The 20,030-nt window shown below is 40.2% G+C and overlaps 1 protein-coding gene across 1 annotated transcript in view; it reads right to left on the reverse strand.

The window, feature by feature from the left end:
• Positions 1 to 17,122, reverse strand: part of ube3c (ubiquitin protein ligase E3C) — a 28,779-nt gene extending 11,657 nt beyond the window's left edge. The window contains exons 1-17 of the mRNA XM_063483497.1: positions 17,012 to 17,122; positions 16,346 to 16,460; positions 16,162 to 16,215; positions 15,452 to 15,526; positions 14,840 to 14,986; positions 14,595 to 14,710; positions 14,329 to 14,486; positions 13,619 to 13,772; positions 12,530 to 12,750; positions 12,229 to 12,380; positions 10,609 to 10,796; positions 7,740 to 7,826; positions 6,134 to 6,291; positions 5,619 to 5,845; positions 2,666 to 2,770; positions 2,047 to 2,134; positions 210 to 307 (exon numbers count right to left, since the gene is read on the reverse strand). Coding sequence (XP_063339567.1) covers positions 210 to 307; positions 2,047 to 2,134; positions 2,666 to 2,770; positions 5,619 to 5,845; positions 6,134 to 6,291; positions 7,740 to 7,826; positions 10,609 to 10,796; positions 12,229 to 12,380; positions 12,530 to 12,750; positions 13,619 to 13,772; positions 14,329 to 14,486; positions 14,595 to 14,710; positions 14,840 to 14,986; positions 15,452 to 15,526; positions 16,162 to 16,215; positions 16,346 to 16,411 — 2,094 coding nt within the window. The 5' untranslated portion in view covers positions 16,412 to 16,460; positions 17,012 to 17,122. The remainder of the gene's footprint in view (positions 1 to 209; positions 308 to 2,046; positions 2,135 to 2,665; positions 2,771 to 5,618; positions 5,846 to 6,133; positions 6,292 to 7,739; positions 7,827 to 10,608; positions 10,797 to 12,228; positions 12,381 to 12,529; positions 12,751 to 13,618; positions 13,773 to 14,328; positions 14,487 to 14,594; positions 14,711 to 14,839; positions 14,987 to 15,451; positions 15,527 to 16,161; positions 16,216 to 16,345; positions 16,461 to 17,011) is intronic.
• Between the last annotated feature and the right edge of the window lie 2,908 nt (positions 17,123 to 20,030).

Below are 20,030 nucleotides of genomic sequence, written 5' to 3' on the forward strand. Positions count from 1 at the left end.
CAATAAAAAAATATGAATGTAGCGACAAAGACCTAAAGCGCTGCACTCAAGTTGTTACCACAGTGTTAAATACTTACTGGCAATCTTTAATATTGTCAAAATAACCTGCAAATTTTATAGCATTATATGTATACTATATAAAGGCAATCACTATAATACAACACTCAAAGCCTTATGGTGCAGCTGAGTATGGAGCAGCGGTGCGGTACCTTCACTCGCTCCTCGAAGGGCACCACAAATGGGAGCTCGGTGAGGATGGCCAGATGTCTTTCCTCGGACACAGACAGCTGTGGAGGCTCTAAACCAACTAAAAAAAAACCCCCACAGTGTTCAATATATTAGCGATTGCTTTAATGCAGGGAATCAGGCATTTTCTTCTTGTTTTTATACAAAATAGTTATTTAGTGATTTTTGTCCAAATCACAGTAAAAAAAACTCATGATCTGAATAGTTCTTTTTTTTTTAATAACTTCAAGAGTCTCAGATTTAACCGGGGGCGTAATTTCCAGGGGGGTTAGGGGCGTTATGACCCAACCAATATAATCCCCCCAATAAAATTATGAATTATCTTGCATAAATAGGCTGTTGATTTTCTTTACTCATTTCAGTTATTACCAGCAAAATAGTTGCATGTTTAATCATCTGGGAATTTACCCAGATGTATTTATTTATTTAGACAGAGATCTTGACCCCCCCAATGTTCAGCACAAAGTTACGCCGATGGATTTAACCCTCAGTATGTGCAATATAATTGTTCATTAATACACAATATTTGTAATTTAACAGCCAAGTGGTTTTTGAGCTGGAAGCATACTCTCCAACATCACTCTGTAACACTCATCTAACATAATCACTCCTCACTGTTAAGCATTATGATTAAAACGCGGTACACAGGTCAACCATTAAATACCTTTCCACCGCACAGCCTTTTAATTAACCCAGCTGTGACCTGTCCATCCACCTGCTGGGCTTTATCCATTAGGCTGCTGTTTGTTTTGTATTAAACTCGGCATTTAAAGTGTGTAGCCCACAGAAAAAAAAAAACGCTACAATAGCTAAACCGCTCTTCACCCTCCTCCGTGTCCACTGCAGCTCAATTATTCTGCCCAATTAGTCAATCTGATCTGCATTTTCCCATCAGGTTTCCATCTTTGAGGAGAAATATGGCCTCTGAGTGGTCAATACATTGCTCATTCATCAGCCATGGGGCTGTCCATTTAAGGAAATGAGAAAAGGCCAGACAAACACGTGGACCAGATGTGGCTGACTTCATCAGGTACTTTCACGCTAATTGAATTTATCCCACACGGCCTCTGAGTGGCACTGGGTAGATCATACACACATTTTTATCAGCTTGTTTTCACACAGTACTTCACAGAAACCCAAAGTGAGCCTGATGAAGCCCCGTGTCGACGTCAGTGTATTTTCCTGAGTGCCTAATTGAGTCAATGAAGAGAAAATGTGGTTAATATATCTTGGTGGGAATGGGGAAGGTTAATGACTTTTCTGCAGCTTCTTTTCACATCCCTGGGAGGCCTGTGAATGAAACATTATGGTACTGGAAATTTACTTCTATCTCTTTATCTCACTCATTGAGGAAGAATCTACTGACTATCAGCAATAACACTTCCTTTACACAAACATGATTTTACACTCAAACTTGTCTTATCAGATACATTATCAATGCACAATTCCATAATATATGAAAAGCAAACACAGAGAAGGTGACTTTGGACAGCAATTACTGTGATTTCTTGGACTACTTATCAAGTTGACACAAACATTATGTGCTTCTAAATTTTCAACCATTGCCAAATGCCAAAGGAGTAGCTATGTGGTGTACATTAAACAGCGCTGATGATAATAGGCTTAAGAGTCTAGTCATTCCAGTTGATGACAAATAAACAATTGGCTATTCTGCGATTTCAGAGCAGGATAAATATGAAGGTCAATTAGATGACATAGAAAAAGATAAAGGGGCTCAATTTGACACCCATCTTTTTATAAGGGAAAAAAAACACCTAACAACAGCAGAAATTACAGTACCATCCAGTGTAGACTGAAGTGGCCCAATGCGGCCCATCCTCCGTGTTCTCCACACGTGTCTTGCAGATGGGACGTACAGCTGGGTGACCTGGAGAGAAAAGAGAGGAAGATAATGATGAACCTGAAGCTCCTGCCTGTGCCTTCGGGCCAGAATAAGGGTGACAGGTGACTTTACAAGCCCAAAACATCTTTAACATAAGAAGTCTTTGTAAAGTTTGCTTAAAAAAACTATTCTTACTTTTACAGCTGTGGTGTACACATAACTATTTTTTTTGTTTAATTTAGAATTCTTTTTATTGACTTTACAGCTACAAACAGTAGAATATGCCTACTCTGTTACCACCTCTTGAAATTTTGCTCTTCTGTGCAACAAAAAAAGAAAAGAAAAGAAGCTGAAGTTTATGAAACTCCTCTCACTTGCTCTAAACATGTCTTCACCTTGTTAGGAGGGATAAAATGTGTTGTGATGATCATTTTACCTTTAAGAGGGTAGAAGAAAATTTTACGGTACTTTAAGGGGAAAAAGCCATTCATTTTATAATTCTTTCTATTAAAATTAAACCAATGCAGAACACGCAATGTAACAATGAACCAAACAGCTGTGATGACAGGTAAATACCTTATCGGCCCGGATGTTGACCTCCTCCGAGAGCCAGTGACCTGCCGGACAGAAGGGTCGGCGGATGTCACGAGCTTTCACCATCTTCACCAAGTTAGTGATGACCTAAAGTGGAAATCAAACACAAAGACACACACACACATCCATACACATACCACATTAACATCTTTAAGTCTGACATCAGCATCCCTACAAGAATTCTTAAAAACCGCGGCTAAAGTCTATTTTCAGAGTAGAGCAGCTGTTTTTTTCTTTCACGTATAGGCTGTTCAGTAGGATGAGGTGCCTCCTCTTGGAGGAAAAAGAAAAAGCAATTTGAGAATTTAGCCATTAGTGCGCCATTTATGGGGAGTATAAAAGAAAAACGACCTGCGCCATCCCTCAACGTCCAGCCCTGTTAATTACTGGCGAGGTCTGCTGACATCAGCCATCGGACAGAGGAAGCAAAAGGCCGAGCAGCACTGGATCACAGAGCTGTAGCAGAAGGGCGAAGGGTTGCAATGATATTTCCATTTGGTTACATTGATATTACTGAACCTTTGTCCGAATGCATAATGCTTTAAAGGATTGAGACTCGTATCATTAAACTGAATTATTCCGACGCAATGTGACTGTTTCATGTCTCAATGAGAAACGGGGCCTCTTTCAGTAAAAGTTGCAACAGCATTTTTTCCTCTTTGGACCTAAACAGCAAGCTCAGTTGCTAATTTGCAATAAATTCAGACTTTTGATTCTGGTGCCATCATTTGTGATTCTCTGAGCCAGTGCGAGAGGGGCGCGGCCCGTTATCTCTCGCTGCAGCAGACAGAGTAGGAAATAACTTCACTAAATGGTGCCTTTACATTTCACTTATGCAACAAGTCTTTTGCACATTTGGAAACCATTGCGAGTCTGTCTCTGTGAACATACAAAGTGACCTATGTCTGAATGACAGCATGCCCTCACTTTAGCAAACTAATGAGGCCTAAAATGTTACATATCCCATGTCTGGAGGGGCTTTAGAGCTTTTTCAGTCTGCTAATGACTCAAATGTTAATAAGAGGCTCCCCTGTTGCTATGGCAAGTCCGAGTTAGACACCTACTGAACAATCACATGCACGTCTTTGCATGAAGATGTAACATTCGCAGCCAGTCAATTTCCGTATAGTACCTCAGCTAGATTATTCCAATCGACATGTTCATTTCTAAAGCATGTCATTTACATAGAGCAACAATCAATCTTGGCCAATCACCCTGAGGCAACCAGAGCCCGCAATAATGGCAAGTGCAAAATGCTGTAAAGGCACGTGACGATGGGTTTGGAGCAGACCTAGCCCCTGACTCTGGGAATGAATAAGCATTCCTTAATTAGCCCATCGGGTTAAGTGCAAACCTTAATGGGCCTTTCCCAAACTCCAGCGTGACATCGTTCTCCAAACATAGCCAAGAAGAAAGTTCCATTAGCAATATTAATACAAGCTTAGTTGATCATTTTCATTCAATTAACTTCTTTCAATTAAATAGATAGCTCGACAATGGAGGTGATAAAAGATGGGGAGGGACAGCTGATGACACGAACCAAACATTAGCGTGTTAGGGGTCAGCAGCGTTAAACCGACTGTAAATCCCAACGTTCAATTTGGAAAATGCATTTCCCCTGCTCCCCACTTCTTTAATGGGTCGTTTTAGCTGACAAGAGGCCTTTGAGCTGATCTTTTATGAAAATCCCAGACATGCTCTTCACGTATTCACCACCTTTCAGAGAACACCAGCGTTCACTTTTAAATCCTTTGTCTAAGGGCCAAGAACAAAGTTGCTTAAACACAGTTTCTCATGGAGAAAAGCAAAGAGGAGAAGTGGAAGGAAGATGTGGAATCGAGACTAGGATTAAGTTTCAGATGTTTTCTGCCTCATTTCCTCTGGGTAAATAATCAGCGCATGACCTCTCTGGTGCTCCGTCTCATCTTTGCCTGCTCATGCATACATGCTTAACTTCCACTGGTATGGACAAGCATTAGGCCACTCTTGCCTCAACGCACAGAGGGACTACACAACAATTAGGCCCAACGCTAATGTGCCATGCTTCACGGTTAACACGCTGATGAACAGACATCAATAAAACAGATTTAGCATGATCATAGGAAGGACTCATGAAGAATATGCAATGCTCACTGAATACATGTGTGCACTGAAAGCTAATTACTGAGATACTGCACGAATCCTTATTGTGCTTTGTGCTCTTAACTCCTACTTGCACATGACTGCTCCGGATTTTTCTTATCGATGACAGAAAATATGCTCACACCTGAGGCCAGAAAAGATTATGGTCAGGTCTAGGTGTCAAACACTCAGAAGTTTCCAATTTTATTCTAAATTTTAAATCTTCTACTCAATATAAAGAAAAACTTAATCTTAAAACACTAGCTAAATTTCTCTCGCTGGTATATCTACTGAGACACATTGTGCCCTCACTTCCTGCGTCATGTTTTAGGGTTAAACACACGTGTAAGCAGGTTAAAGGAAAAATATTTTCGCAACAATGAGACTCTGTGGGGCTTTTTCTGACATTTTACTGCTGAAAACTGAAATGAGAAAGCAGGTTTCTGACTTTATTTCCCATGATGCACTTAGAGAACTGTAGGAAATGCAGTTCTGCTTTTTAGAAACTCTGATATTTTTTCACATTACTTGATACACTTTTGTTTTCCATCAATTTAACTCTAGCTTTTTTTTGAATGTGCACTTTGTTTGGCAAAACCCCCAATGTCACACATTTTTATGCTCTGAAAATGAAGAAGATAATAATTTTACCTGGACATAATGAGAAATACAAAACAGACAAACAAAAATGAAAAAAAAAAATGCTATAATATATATATATATATATATATATATATATATATATATATACACATATATATATACATACACATACATATACATATATATATATATATAGGACTACACATCTTACCTTGAAGAGTTGCACCCAGCGCTTCTGTTCGGCCTGGATATGCTGCTGAACCTCCGTGTTCGTCTTCACCCCCACACTGCGGAAGGCAGCCATGTACTCCTCTCTGTGCTCTGCTTTGGTCTTAGGGTAGGCCAGCTTGATGATACCCAGACATGCATCTCTCAGACAGCGAGACAAAGTCACCAGCTCTAACAGCGTGAAGGGCATCATGGAGGACTGCGTCTGACCTGTTGAGAGGGAAAACACATTTACAGATATCGATCTGCACCACCTGTGACTGCTGAAAACAAAGGACAACAGCGATATACTATTGCTTTACAAGCGGGAAATAAGCGATATGGGATGGATATGTATCCTAATCTGTCGTACATTCGCCAGTCCAACGACCTCTGTACAAAATATTTATTTGTCAAATAAAATATGTAACGTAGATATAAAACAGGGCACTTAGAGGACTACTAGAGAACCAAAGATACGCCATTATATCAAGTTAAACAGATGTTTATGTCTATTACCTTCCATTGCATGTCCGAAAAACTCGCTGTCATGCACGGAGATAAGAGAATGGCTGAAGAGAGAGCTGAAGAGATAGAAGACAGGAATGATGCGGTTGGAGTCCTCAAAGGACATGGGAGACCCTCGGGAGATCAGCTGTAAGAGTGGCACCATAGACCTAAAGGAAACACAGACACGTAAACATTTGAAAAAATAAGTATAAGGTTGTGTGAACAGGCAGAAATATACTGTACATGGATACAAGCTAATGGGAGCTTAAAAACCTGCAATTTGTCTACTGGCCAACTGAGGCCTACTGCAAAAATCCCATGTTAAAAAGCTCAACTTTACAGTATTAAAAAGCATATTTACAGATTGGTACTGGTTAACTGAATCGCACTGAATGGCAGGTGGAGCCGGTTGGTGTCTGCTAGGCCTCATCCACTAGTTCAAGTCATTAAACTGGACATCTTTACTGTGCGTGTGCTGTTTGCCTGTTCTGGAGCATTTTTAATAGATTATCTGACTAATATTATGGCTTGTAGTGTGGTAAAGACTGTCCAAAAAGTGTGCTTCTTTGAGGTTTTGGTGGGTGATATTCTGGTATATTTTCATCTCTTATTGTATGGGTGTTTGTGCGTTCCCCCTTTCATCCAAATGCCCATCTTCTATACCATCTACGATACAAACGTGGTGCGTCTGGAAAGTATTCACAGCACTTGTTCCACACTTTATCAAATTACACTCATACTGCAAAATGGATTAAATTCATTTCTCACCTCAAAAATTCTACACAAAATACCTCATAATAATATTTACATATATTTGTTATCTTGGTTGTGTCCTTAGGGTCGTTGTCCTAGTTCGACAGCCAGAGCACTTTAGTGCAGGCCATCATCAAAGATGTCTCTGTACATTCATCTTTCTATCGACCCTGACTAGTCTTCTCATTTCTGCTACTGAAAAATCATCCACACAGCATGATGCTGCCACCACCATGCTTCACTGTAGGGATGGTCTTGTACAGCTGATGAGGAATGTCTGGTTTCCTCCAGACATGACACTGGGCATTCAGGCCAAAGAGTTCAATCTTTGTTTCATCAGACCAGAAAATTTATTTTTCATGGTCTGGGATTCCTTCAGCTGCCTTTTCATTGAGGAGTGGTTTCTGTTTGGCCACTCTATCACACAGGCCTGATTGGTGGAGTGCCGGAGAAGTGGCTGTCCTTCTGGAAGGACAATGAAATTCTCCTCTTTCCAAAAGAGCACTGCTGATGCTCTGCCGGAGTGACCATCGCAGTTCTTGGTCACGTCTTTGTCTGAATCCCTTCTACTATAATCGCTAAGATTGGCCGGGTTACCAACTCTATTGAGAGTCCTAGTGGACTTTTTCCATTTACAGATGATGGAGGCCATTGTTCTCATTGGGACCTTCAATGCTGCAGAAATGTTTCAGTACCCTTCCCCAGAGCTATCTGAATGTATCTGAATCCATCTTGGAGTAAAACTGTAACATGACAAACTGTGCAACAAATGAAGCACTGTGAATACTTTCTGGATTTACTGTATATCTATAACAATGCTTCAAAAGATAAAAATCGTATAGTCAATGTTAGAGTAGCTCACCCAGTGATCATCTTAGTTGTCATGGAGGTGATGAGGTGCCAGAGATGTCTCAGGAAGCGTGCATTGAAAGCCAAGCTGTACAGAAGTCTGCAGAGAACAAAGACAAGCACATAAAACAGAAATATTTAAGTATATTAAATGGAACTGAAAAGACTTGAGTGAAATATTTCAATCAAATGACACAATCAGTGTGAAGAACAATACATTTACCCTTGGCTAACCTGTCTACCATGCTGAGATTGTCAACTTTGTCCTGTTAATCAGGGGACACCCAGAACAAGACACTGTTAACTAATATTTCCCTCACAGAATTTTCTTAGCATTTTTTTCTTTCTGTCCTTTTATACCTCGTGAGGGGCAAAAGGAGATTAAATGAGCCATTAAGCTTTATTTAGGCGAGGCACCTTCCATTAGTAAACTAGTTGGTGGCAAGGGTGCCCAGCTTGGGTCATAAACAGCCCTCTGGCTTCCTGCTGGAGCCCCATTTAACTTAATGACCAGGGGACGGGGGGACAAGACAATGCAGGACGTAGGAGGAGGGGAAGCCTGGTCCTCGCTGTGACCCTGCAGTACTGGCATGCTTCCACACTCACAGTGAATTACATGATAACGCAGAGGAAGGCCCACATACTTTGCTTTAGTCTCTCTGCACTCAACGGGCTGTGGCACCAAGGTGTGAAGGCGCTCTTTGTTCAAGTGTGTTTTTTTTGTGTATGCGCCTAAATTGCATGGCTTTTCACACGGAGGATAAGAACAGGTGACAATAATGTGGTAAGTAAGCTGAAAAGCAACATGAAGTAGCCCTGCATATAATAGGCCTCTGTGTACTGACACCTACTGTATGAGGATGATTGCCGTTAACAGGGCAGCATCATGTGTTCACAGTAACACGGAGGAATAAAGGTCAGCAGAGGAAAAACATAAAAGTTGGTTGAGTGGGAAAGGGGCAATTCCATGTCTGCTAGATAGTCTCATCTCAGTATCAATGTTCAAATTCCCATTCCACCATCCAATCTGCCAAAATGGAGATGAACATTAGGAGCAGACAAACCTCAATATGGCTTGAAAAGTGGTTTGTGTTGATCACAGGCCATCTGTCAGTGCAACAAGACACTGGAGGGAAGCAAGGAGCAGTGCTGTGGGCCCATAACAAGTGATGTGGGTGTTTGATTGAAATGGGAAACAAAGCACTAAATGCCAGCTGACATGCTGATTTACAGCCTGAGAGAACCCAAACCCCCATTTCAATCATGGAATGAACCACTAATAAACAAAGTCAAGTCATCAGAAGGGGTTGTGTGTACATATGTGTGAGTGTGTGTGTGAAAAGCAGGTTGATGAATAATGTCTGGATCATTTCATTTTGCGCTAATGAAAGAATCTCAGTTCAGCAGAAAAAACAAACAAACAACAAAACCCCCAAAACATCAGCCGTGCTCAGGTCAGATCTGATACCGTGAGCCTTGAACGCGCCTCCGCCTACAGACAAATTTGTTTTGCTGGCTTCTATGTCCGCATGAACCAACAGCATTTTCTTTTTTCATCACACCACCACAAAGATCGCGGTAAAGGTTCAAAAGTAAATGGAGGTCACTTAATCAGAGTGACCCTGTTAGCAGCAGAGTGCTACACCGGAAGAAACCAAACAATCAAAGTGAAATTACACCAAATATCCAACCCTAACAGTTAAAGTGAATTACTGCGTGGTCTCCAGAACAAACCCGAGCTAAGTATAATTAGCAAATCAATCAAAAATCTATTTTGGTCCCAGTTGATTGTCCTGCTTTTAAAGTTATCCTATAGAAAAAAGTGTGGAGTGCAGTTTAATGAGACATTTTACATATTTATTAAAAAGGCAGTGTGCTGGGCTGGCTGCACGACTGGCCAGCCTTTTTTTTTTTTCCTTTCTTTTTTTTGCTTTAAGAGTCGTAAATCAAGACCAGAATGCAATTTGCTCCCCTTAGCCTCTTGTAAAGCTATCCCGTCCACTTCTGCAGTGATTAATCTTTCTCAGTGAGCTAATTATTTTGTACAGATATCCAATAATGATGGAAGAGGAAGGACAGGATTTATGGTAAAAGCCGAGAGAAGGAGGAAGCTGTAAAAATAAATAAATAAATTAAAAAATAAGGGCTGAAATTCTTCTAAATTCTTGTCAACCACTTGTAAGCAACAATGCAAAATTACTAGCTGACCACTAGAGTCCAGCTGCACATGCCCAGTTTATATAATTACTTGAAACGATTTGGGGAATGTTATGGATTCAAATAATAGCAAAATATCTGTCTAGTAAAGCAGAGCTGCTAATGTGATCCCGAAATGCATCCTCACATATAAATGAACTGACAGCAACTGGCTTCAATAATAATTAACTAGAGCTGGTTGCCCGTCCATGAAGCTCAGCCTGATCACCTCCTGTCAGTCAATGCACCATCTAGACCCCTACGCTACCTCTGACATCCTGGCCCTAATGCAATCAACCTGAAAAGGGGTAATTGCCCTCATCCAGAACTGACAGCCTCCCTGACATCCCGGCTTCCTCTGCCGGTTGTAAATGCCAGCGGGTGCGGACCACTGATAACTGCCTGCCTGCCTGGTTTTATCGTTACTTACATTACTGCTTACAGCGCGGAAACACATAAACACACAGTTTTCCTCTCAATCAGGTGGCTCCTGGGATGCAAGGCTGATCCCGCCGAGATGTGCAAAGTGTTATGATATGCCATTTAAAAAAACGAAAAGCTTTTACATTTACTTTGATGTTGTGTTTTTGATTCAGACACGCCTCCTGGCGTAAGGCTACTTACATTAACTTCATTACATGACACAGGAAGAATGAAAGACCCCCCAAAAATGTGTGTCTTTCTACCTGACTTTTGGCACCATGAGACGATGCTGCACCATCAGCGTGTGACAGATGGATGCCATCATGGTGAAGACCTCCTCGCTGGCTGAATCCCTCCACACCAGGTTGAGCAGGGCATTAGTCTGGTGTTTGGTGTCCAGTTTGTGGACACACTCTTCTGTTATCAGCTGAACTGAAATCCGGCTGTCATCCTAGTGAAGAAAGAGATGAGTGTTATTTAAAGGACTGTGATTTTGTGATTGAGAAGTATGTGTACGAGGGTAAAAAAAAAAAAGAAGTTATTTTAGTTTTTTGTAGTTTATTTTCGAGATGCAATCTGCAATTTTTAGGTTACTGTTAATAAAACCAAGCATTTAAATAACAGTTTTTAAACTTGTCGGTGTCATATGAGAGTACTGTGGAGTGTTTGTTGCTACTAATCTGCCTGGTTTGTGCTTGTGATTACAGGTATTTATTTACTTGTCTTTTAAATTAATGTTTATTGGCTCTAGGTGAAAGCATCTTCTGTGACCACACAAGAGTGCACAACGAATTTCCCGACTAGGACAATAAAATATATTGTATCGTATATTATTGCTTTATAAAAATTAATCTAATAATGAAGAAGAGCAGTCTGGGACCACATTATCTGGGTCTAGATCTTGTTGTGATATTTTCTTGACAACATCAAGACAAGGTGTCTGAATTTACGCAATTTTGAAGGTCTGAGGCAAAATGTTGTATGCCACAGTGGTGCAGAATCCTTCCAAAGATTAATTTATTCAGTTTCGTAAGTTAATCATGTTTACAGTGGGCCCACCACCAACTAGAGGTAAATATTTACTCTAAATCAATCGATAAGTAATGAGTAATCCTGCTTCAAACACAAAAACACAGAAACAAACTAAACCAATCACAACCACCATAGCAAAGCTAATAAGAAATAATTTGGCAAATGTTGTGATTTAATGCCATTTTACCTTCAGTTATTCAGCTGATTGTCATCCTTTATGTTAACTTATTACGATAAACTCACTCAGCATTGTAAGCACATAAGGAATAGTCTGTTAATTCCTTTTATTCCTGAGTTTGGGAAACAAACTCCCAGTTGTTCACACAATGAAAAGTGTGGCTTCTCCATCGCTGCCACACAGTCTCACACAGCTTACATTAGAGCAGGTTGACATTACCTGAGTACAACATGAACCTTGTGCTGGTATCAGCCAACAGGCTTAGTAACATTTCTAGTGGAAACTGTTAACAGACACGAGAATGACCTTTTTGAGATATTTAAGTTTTGCTTAAATCAAAACTGCTTTGACTGTAAGGAACTTTTGTTTTGTTATAGTTAGCCATATTGTTTATGCTATGTAAAGGTAAATGTCTTGCGGAACATTTTCACATCTACAAAGCAAAACTCATGACAAAAAAAAAAAAATGGGGCTTTGCACATATTTTGCATGTGGAAATAAAAGTAAAAATTAACTGAACTGTGTGAATGCTAGAAATGTGTAGAGGGGCCTTATCAACACTGACATCCCTCACCCATCAGCATTATACATTATTAAATGAAATTATGGGCCTGTTACATCACCGATGCATGCTGTGCTCTGAGATATTTGGACATATATGCGGGGATTTTACCTGCATGGGTAGCGGCTGGATGCCAGCGTCATCATCATCCTCCGAGTCGCTGCTCACTTCTGGCCTGTTGCTGCTTTCTGACATTGGCAGCAGCGGCAGCAGCGTCTGCAGGGCCCGGAGGTACAACAGGAGACCCTCCTCTGATAGTGAGCCTGCCAACGCGCATCATTCATCATTACCGCGCACATTAACCCATCTCCCACTCTATAAATCAGTCTCATTAACACACAGAGGAATGTACAGGAGAAACAAGTACAGCACAAGCATGAGCCTGTGTGTTCAGCTCTAAACTCCCACTGACCTAGGCGGTTCTCCCCTGCAGAGAGGACAAAATAAAACAGCCACGGTGCTTGGCTCTGTGCTGCTGAAGAGGAGTCGATCGTGGCCTGAAGGGAGCTCAGGAAGGCCTCGAAAGGGAATGAGTGACGGAAGTCTGATAGTGCCGGGATAAAGAAGTGAAAGATCTGCTCAGTAAACGGAGCAGAGATGAACTCCTCGGTAAAAGCCGCAAATACAAACTGCCTGTAACATGACAGACAAAGCAGATATTAGTACACTGTGTGAAATCCTAACAAAATAAAAATAATATCAAAATACTGTTTGCTCATCGATAAATTAACTAAAGTATGGGTTGATTTAACATCTCCCTGCTCTTTCTGCCGTGTGACTTCTCCAATATTGTCTCTCCAAACAGTGCTGCTTTGTGTAGCCTGGTCACACACATCTGGCGAGCCAAGTCAGATAATTAGCTGTTAGAGCCAGTATGTACACAAGTTCCTCTCACTCCCGTCTTGCTTTTCTTCAAAGAAGAAAAGAAGTCCTCTTGTCGTTTGTTATTAAGAATGTCTCAAACTGAGAGGCAAACAGGCTGGTATTCTGCACTCCAGCGAGCAAGCAAGTCTGGGAAACTTTTATGGCTTGTTGTAAATTGGTCTGTGAAGCAATTACTGCTTCACTATTGACAAGAGGGACAAAAACTGGTGTAGTTTGTCTGATTGGCTTAATGGATGATTTTAAAAGAATTCAACAGAGACAAACACCTTCTGTTCCTGCTATTATGCCGCTATCGTCTCCACTGTTTACTGTATGTGCCGGGCGTTCTGCAGAATTGTGTAACTTTTGAGACAATTCCTTCAGTAAATAGTTAAACAATACAGGGCAAACTAAGTTTTTTGAATGCCACTGTTTATTGTTTGAGCTTACTTTCCCAAAAAGTGAAAATAGCAGCGCTGTCTTCTTTTTTTTTGGAGATGCATGCACTAATTTCTCTAAAACTGTCCTTCAGACAATCATCATTGTACGACAAATACTAGCAGGTAATCTTTTAAGGACCATCTTTCTTGTCGCATCCTGTGCAAATGTTCCTGTTTTCCTGCTTTGCCCATTGTACCTTGCGCCTGTTGTGCAGGAGGAGTAGGTAAAGTGCAGAGGTTTGAGGATGTGCTCCAACAGTGTGCTTGCCAGGGGGATAGTGGGAGCGTCGCTGTACTCCAGACTGGAAGGGAGCCTGTGATTCACAAGAATATACAGCGACCTGTAGTATCCTGATGAGAGGACAGAGAGAAGAATTAACACTCAAAATAATGATCTGAGAAAACACTAATGTAATTACATATTTAATATAAACATTTTAAAAAAAGAAATCTTCCTGTTTGCAGTAACTGAAATGTTGTAAAAATGAGTCCCTTAGGCCTAACATTCAGGCTAAAAAGTAGGATTTTTTTCAGTTGGTTTTTCAGATGCTAAAAAATGTTTCGTGCAGACAACAATGACTAACTTTAAACCGTGCTTTTGAAATGACTCATACTTCTGGGAAATCGTCAGTACTTGAAATACACTTGACTTGAATGTAATCCTGTACCAGTCACAACATGAACTGCCCTGTACTGATAAAAAACACTGACAAAATTATATTGACACACATTCAAGATCTCTGCACGCCCCTTATTGTTTAATAATTTGGTCTCAACAGATTTATTTGCACCTATGCTGCAGGAATCTGTGTGTCACTGACATTTCTTTTCTTTCTATAAAAAGAAGAAAAAAAAAATCCTGACCGCAGACTCACAACAGAGATAAAAGTTAAGCCAGTGAGCTTACCTTTCTGTACCATGTAGTGCAAAATCTGCTCGAGTAATGAAGCTACATTATTAGCATCTGGAATAACGGGACGATAGGTTCTCTCTGTAGAAAAGACTTCTAGCATTCGCATGGGAACTGCAACATTTAAACTGTCATCCGTGCAGCTCTGCAAGAGTCTAAAAGACAGGAGAGAGCGACAAGAGTGATAACGCCAACGTCTGTTACAGATATCCCATCAGCTTTTGCGTTTATGCATCTGTAAGAAAGTTATTTATTTCCCATACCTGCAGCAGAAGCCTAAGATCCTCTTGATCTGAAACACGCATGTCTTCTTCTGTGGGCCAACCAACAGCTTCACAAACTGGCCATTGTGCTTCACCAGGTTCTGGCACAGCCATATCTTTATCAACACACAAGTAGACACAGTTTTGGTCTTTGGCAAACACAACTTTTTAATATATTAGCGTCTATTAAATCTATTGATACAACCAAAGGGCCTAAGGTTTGGGTTTTTTTTTTGTATTCTCACCAATCTATGGGCATCCACACTCTGTCTGTAGAAAAATATTAATTGTCTCGATAAGAGGCAGAGACCAACGCCATCCAGGACGTGTTGAGCTCCTCCCGACTGCGTCTGGCTGACACGCTCGTCAAACTTTGCCCGCTGTGTGGCATACTGGAGAAAGAAAGTCACAGGTCACACAGGGTAAACACTCTGTTTGAGCAGACTTGGTACAAAAACAGAAATGCTGCTACCACAAATCAATATGGTTCCCAAAACAAGACAGAAAATGTGATCACCACATTTGCATTTTCAGAGAAACAACAAGATGCAGCATCAACTTCTTTTAAGTAAGGTAACACAATATCATTGCTGTAACTGTCTGTGGACCAACCGACTTCCTGATGAGATGCAGAAGCTCACAATTTTGCCTAAAGCCACATGTTTATTTCTGATCTTTGAAGCCAAAAACACTCATCGCAAGGACGAAGCTAAGGTTGCGAAAAAACTTGCTATTTCCTGCACCATCAAATAGGCAGTGTCATTCATTAGCCAGCTGCAAAGTTAGAGGGTTTCACATGTCATCACATGCAACGTCACTAGAATTATGTAATGTATGAAATGTGTTTGCAGACATACCTGTTTTTTCAAGTCTTGGTAGCCGCGTACGTAGGACTGAATGATAATGGCGTTCTTCAGTCGTCTTCTTTCATCCTGAGCAAATTAAAGCACACACAAATTAGAAACTAATTTGCTGAAGACTGTGGACTACATCCATGCCCAGGAACCGAAAACACACTTCTTATTGAAATGCTTTGGCATGACCTTAAACTGGCCGATCAAAACCCTCCAATTAAAGCAATTGTGCAAAGAAAAGTGTGCCAAATTTACAAATGCTTGATTGCACTACTTGCTGCCAATGGTAGCACAACCAGTTATTAAGTTTAGGGGGCAATTGCTTTTTGACATACTATATGGACGGATTTGGATAACTTTCTTCCCTTAATAAATGAAATAACTACTTAAAAAAAGCTGCATTCTGTATTTTCTTGGGCCTTTGTTTAATATTAATCTGAAGCATGTAAGTGTGATATACAGAAAAAGAAATCAAGGAGAAAAAAGCTTTGCAGCACTACACTAGTTTCAACGTCATGCTGACTGTCACAAAGAAATGTGACGTTTATATTTATGAACGCAAACAAATATACTCCTTTTTCATTAATATTTCATGTTTCTTTGCAAGACAAAGCTAGGTGAAACAATGAAAGAACTGACTTTTCAAAATTGCAAATAGTATGAGCTGCAAAACTTTAAAGGGCACAAACAATAGACTTCAGAAGAGACATTACTTCTCTTTTCCGTCTCTCTTCTTGAGTGCGGTGCAACAGTGATGCCTTCTCCTCCTGAAAAGCAACAAAGACAATTATAAAAATGCAACACAACAACACGTTTTAACCCCATCTGTTAAGCATAGAGCTATGTGTGGTTTGTTAATGGCAGCAGATGTATTCCCAGTTTTGAGATGCCACTTACCTTTTTACTCGCTCCTCCAAGGGACACCTTGGGTCTTGTCTTGAAATCTCCCTCAAAGCTGAACATCGTTAGATTTTTTCCATGGACTGACTGACTCGAAGGCTTACTATAATTTCTGAAAGAGAAAACGAAACAGACCAGTCGTGATGACTTGACTGCCAACTTATAAACAATTAACTTCGGCTAACAGTTTCTCCGACCACGACACTATAAAGCTACGTTCGCAGGCCATATTTTTAGTAGCAAAATTAAACGATTATGAACAGTCAAAGCGGACAACTGTTGAACAACATCACAGTAGGTCAAGTTCAGCCAGACCTTCAGTTTGAATGCAACAATAGTTAGCTAACCGGTTAACTTAGCCGGTTAGCTAATGACTCAGCAGCTGCTAGAGGCTTTAACAAGCCTGCTTCCTCTAAACGACCCCAACAATGAGACACCATATTAAAGCTCATTTATTCATGACATGTCGTAGCAAGGACAACGTATGTGCAAGCAGCATGATTTTGTTGACGTTAGCAATGCAGCTAACTAGCAGGGCAGCTAAACGCTGAGGCAGGCTAACTTTCCGGGGGGGTGTCTTCCTACCCGCATGTCCTTTTGACATCATTTCTTTTAAAGGACACACATCTGAGAAAAATAAGCAGCAATGTATGAATCGTTTACCTTCGACTTTTGAGCTAAGGAGTGAGACAGACACTACAACACTGAGAAGGATGTTTACGTTTCTCCAAACGTCAAGTCTTCTTTTCCTGCTCTCTCTAGAAATCAACACAACACCGGAGAGCAGCCTGCATCCGCTTCCTGCAAAGCGAGGCAGCTGATTGGACAGAATGTCTGTCAATACCGTCTCTAAGACCCGCCCTTCTACTAGAGCCATTGAGAAGGTTCTCGGGCTACAGCGTGAGTGTGGGTTTGGGTTGAATTTGTCATTTTGCGAGGACCTTCGTGCATTTTTTAGGGAAAAAACACGAAAAAACCACCATTAACTTTTAACCTGATGAGTCTGGGATAGATGTTTAGATTATGGTTAGGGTCCTCTAAAGTAAGGGAAACATGAACCAAGGTTATTAAAGTTAACTAAAGCTAACCATTTTAGGTAATTAAAATAAACAATAAAACTTAGACTAAGGTAAGGGCCAAAACAAATACAGATTATTAGAAAAAAATATGATTGGACAACACTGAATTTTTTTAAAGCATTGGGCAGAGTGAAAGGCAGAGTGGCAGGTGGAGATGAGTGTCAGAGGTGATTTGTGACAGAATGATAGCAACAAGAGTTAAAGGGAACATGGTAGTGAGACCTCCTGGGGTTTAATGTTTGGAGATGGTTGCACTGATGAAAACACAAGACACTGAGCTGCAGCTGTTTAGAATTGAAGATACTAGATTTACCTTGGGAGTGACAAGGATGGACAGGATTAGAATGTGTTGAAGGGACAGCTCAGGTTGAGCAGTTTGGAGACAAAGAGAGGAGAGGCCAAGATGGTTTGGACATGTGCAGAAAAGAGACGGGATATGTGGACAGGAGATACTGGATAAAAGATGCTGAATTTGAAGTTGCCAGGTAGGAGGAAAAGAGGAAGGCATGCAGAGGGTCAGTGTGATGAAAGATACTAGGGATGGGGTGAGATGTTGGGGTGACCTCTAATGGCAACCAAAACAACTGAAAGCAGACAACTATATGGTAAATGATATCACATGCAATAGAATAATAGCTGAAAAAAGTTCATTTTAAAAAGTGAAGAAAAAAAATTTAAGGAGTGATTTAACTGACTGAGTAAGCTTCATGAAGCAGGTCACTGAAACCCGAGGAACCCTGAGGGCAAAAAGGTCACAGAGGAAATATCCTGAGTGTTAGTCTCTGTGAGTTTGGTCGTATCTGTTAACAAAACCAGCCTGATGAGGCATTGATGCACATGTTTATTTATATCTGGGATGCCTGCATACCTGTGAGTCAACTGATTTCATCAGGTGTTGTGTTTATATTGTAATACCTGCTCTGAACTACATAAATCATCCACTTATCTAATTCAAGAGGTGTTGGAGTCTATCCCAGCTGTCGCTGGGTGAAAGGTGTGGTATACCCTGAGACCACACAGTACAGTGAGGCTGTCATGGTCCTTGGATTTTTTTTTTTTTGACACAGTGTTTTAAAGCTGTGGACTTGCTTTCCATGTGTTATTCTTGAGCTTTTGTTTTAATAGTTCTGCATGATTTTCATGGTTTTAGTTTGTTTATATTTTTTATTTCAGTTATCCTGCCTCTTCTCTCCTTATTCTAAAGTCTTTGTCTTCATATTTGTTTATTTCCTGTTTCATTTTGGTAATTCTTTGTCTGTTGTGTATTTTTTAAGCTTACTTCTCTTGCCTCGTTACCCTGATTTAGTTTAGGTGTGTTTTGTTCCCATTAGACCTCAGGATGTCTGCATATATTAAAAGACTCTTTGTATTAGTTGCCTGTGAGTGGTCCTGTGTCAATCGCCAATTTGGCTCAATGGGCTTCAGAAACACCAAAATAAATGTTTTTGGGGTTTTTTTGTTAGACATTTATACATTTATACAAATGTAAGTAATAAAGATACTTACATTTCAGTTTTTCTGTGAACTCTCTGGACTTATCAGGAATTTTATCATTAAAGATGAAATTAATAGTTCGATGTTAATAAATATATATTTTATTACCCTTAAGTAATCCTTAAGTAACCCTTGCCATTGATGTAGAGAAAGCAAAATTAAAACCAGAGGAGAGTTCTGCTTTGAATCTTATTTTGGTCCATATATAGCAGGGGTCCCCAATCCCAGTCCACGAGGGCTGGTGTCCCTGCAGGTTTTAGATGTGTCCTTGATCCATCACAGCTGATTTAAATGGATAAATTACCTCCTCAACATGTCTTGAAGTTCTCCAGAGGCCTGGTAATGAACTAATCATGTGATTCAGGTGTGTTGACCCAGGGTGAGATCTAAAACCTGCAGGGACACCGGCCCTCGCGGACTGGGATTGGGGACCCCTGATATATAGGCTTCTGATGACCTCAGCCCTGCTGCTATTCTAGTAATAGTGTTACTGCATGATTGGTCATTGGAACTGTACTGCACTTATTTTTATCTGAGCTCAAATGAACTCCCAGAAAAGTAGATTTTCTACAGGAAAAGTACATTTAAATAACAATGTTGACAACAATTTCCAGTAATTTGGCATGCACTTTTTTTAATCTTATGTTTATTTTTGAAGACATACCTTTTGTTCTCAAAAATACTAAAATTAGTTTTACACAAACATGTTTTTTGTGAATGCGGTACAGAGGTCGTGTTTCTACTACACTCTGTACCTCTGTGACCTCACACCTCTTTTTTCAATACCAGTGCTTTCAATAATCAGAAAGGCTAACATTACTGAAAATGTCAGCCTAACATTCATAATAATAACAATAAGATTAAATTATTTTAGTAGAGTCAACAGCTAAAAAATTTCTGCGCACATGGCACACAGATCCGATTTGCTTTTGGGGTTTTTTTTGGTCAAACTGTTGAAATGCACAAATGTTTTTTGATATTAAAAACCAAGTGTTGCACATTTGATATGAGGAAAAAAATATTTTAAGCATTTAAATTACAAATTGAAGTGAAACCTCATTTTTCCATTTAGAATGGAAATTCTGCTTTGAGGACCTTTCATATATTTA

The sequence above is a fragment of the Pelmatolapia mariae genome, linkage group LG9 (assembly GCF_036321145.2).
Source record: "Pelmatolapia mariae isolate MD_Pm_ZW linkage group LG9, Pm_UMD_F_2, whole genome shotgun sequence".
NCBI lineage: Eukaryota > Metazoa > Chordata > Actinopteri > Cichliformes > Cichlidae > Pelmatolapia > Pelmatolapia mariae.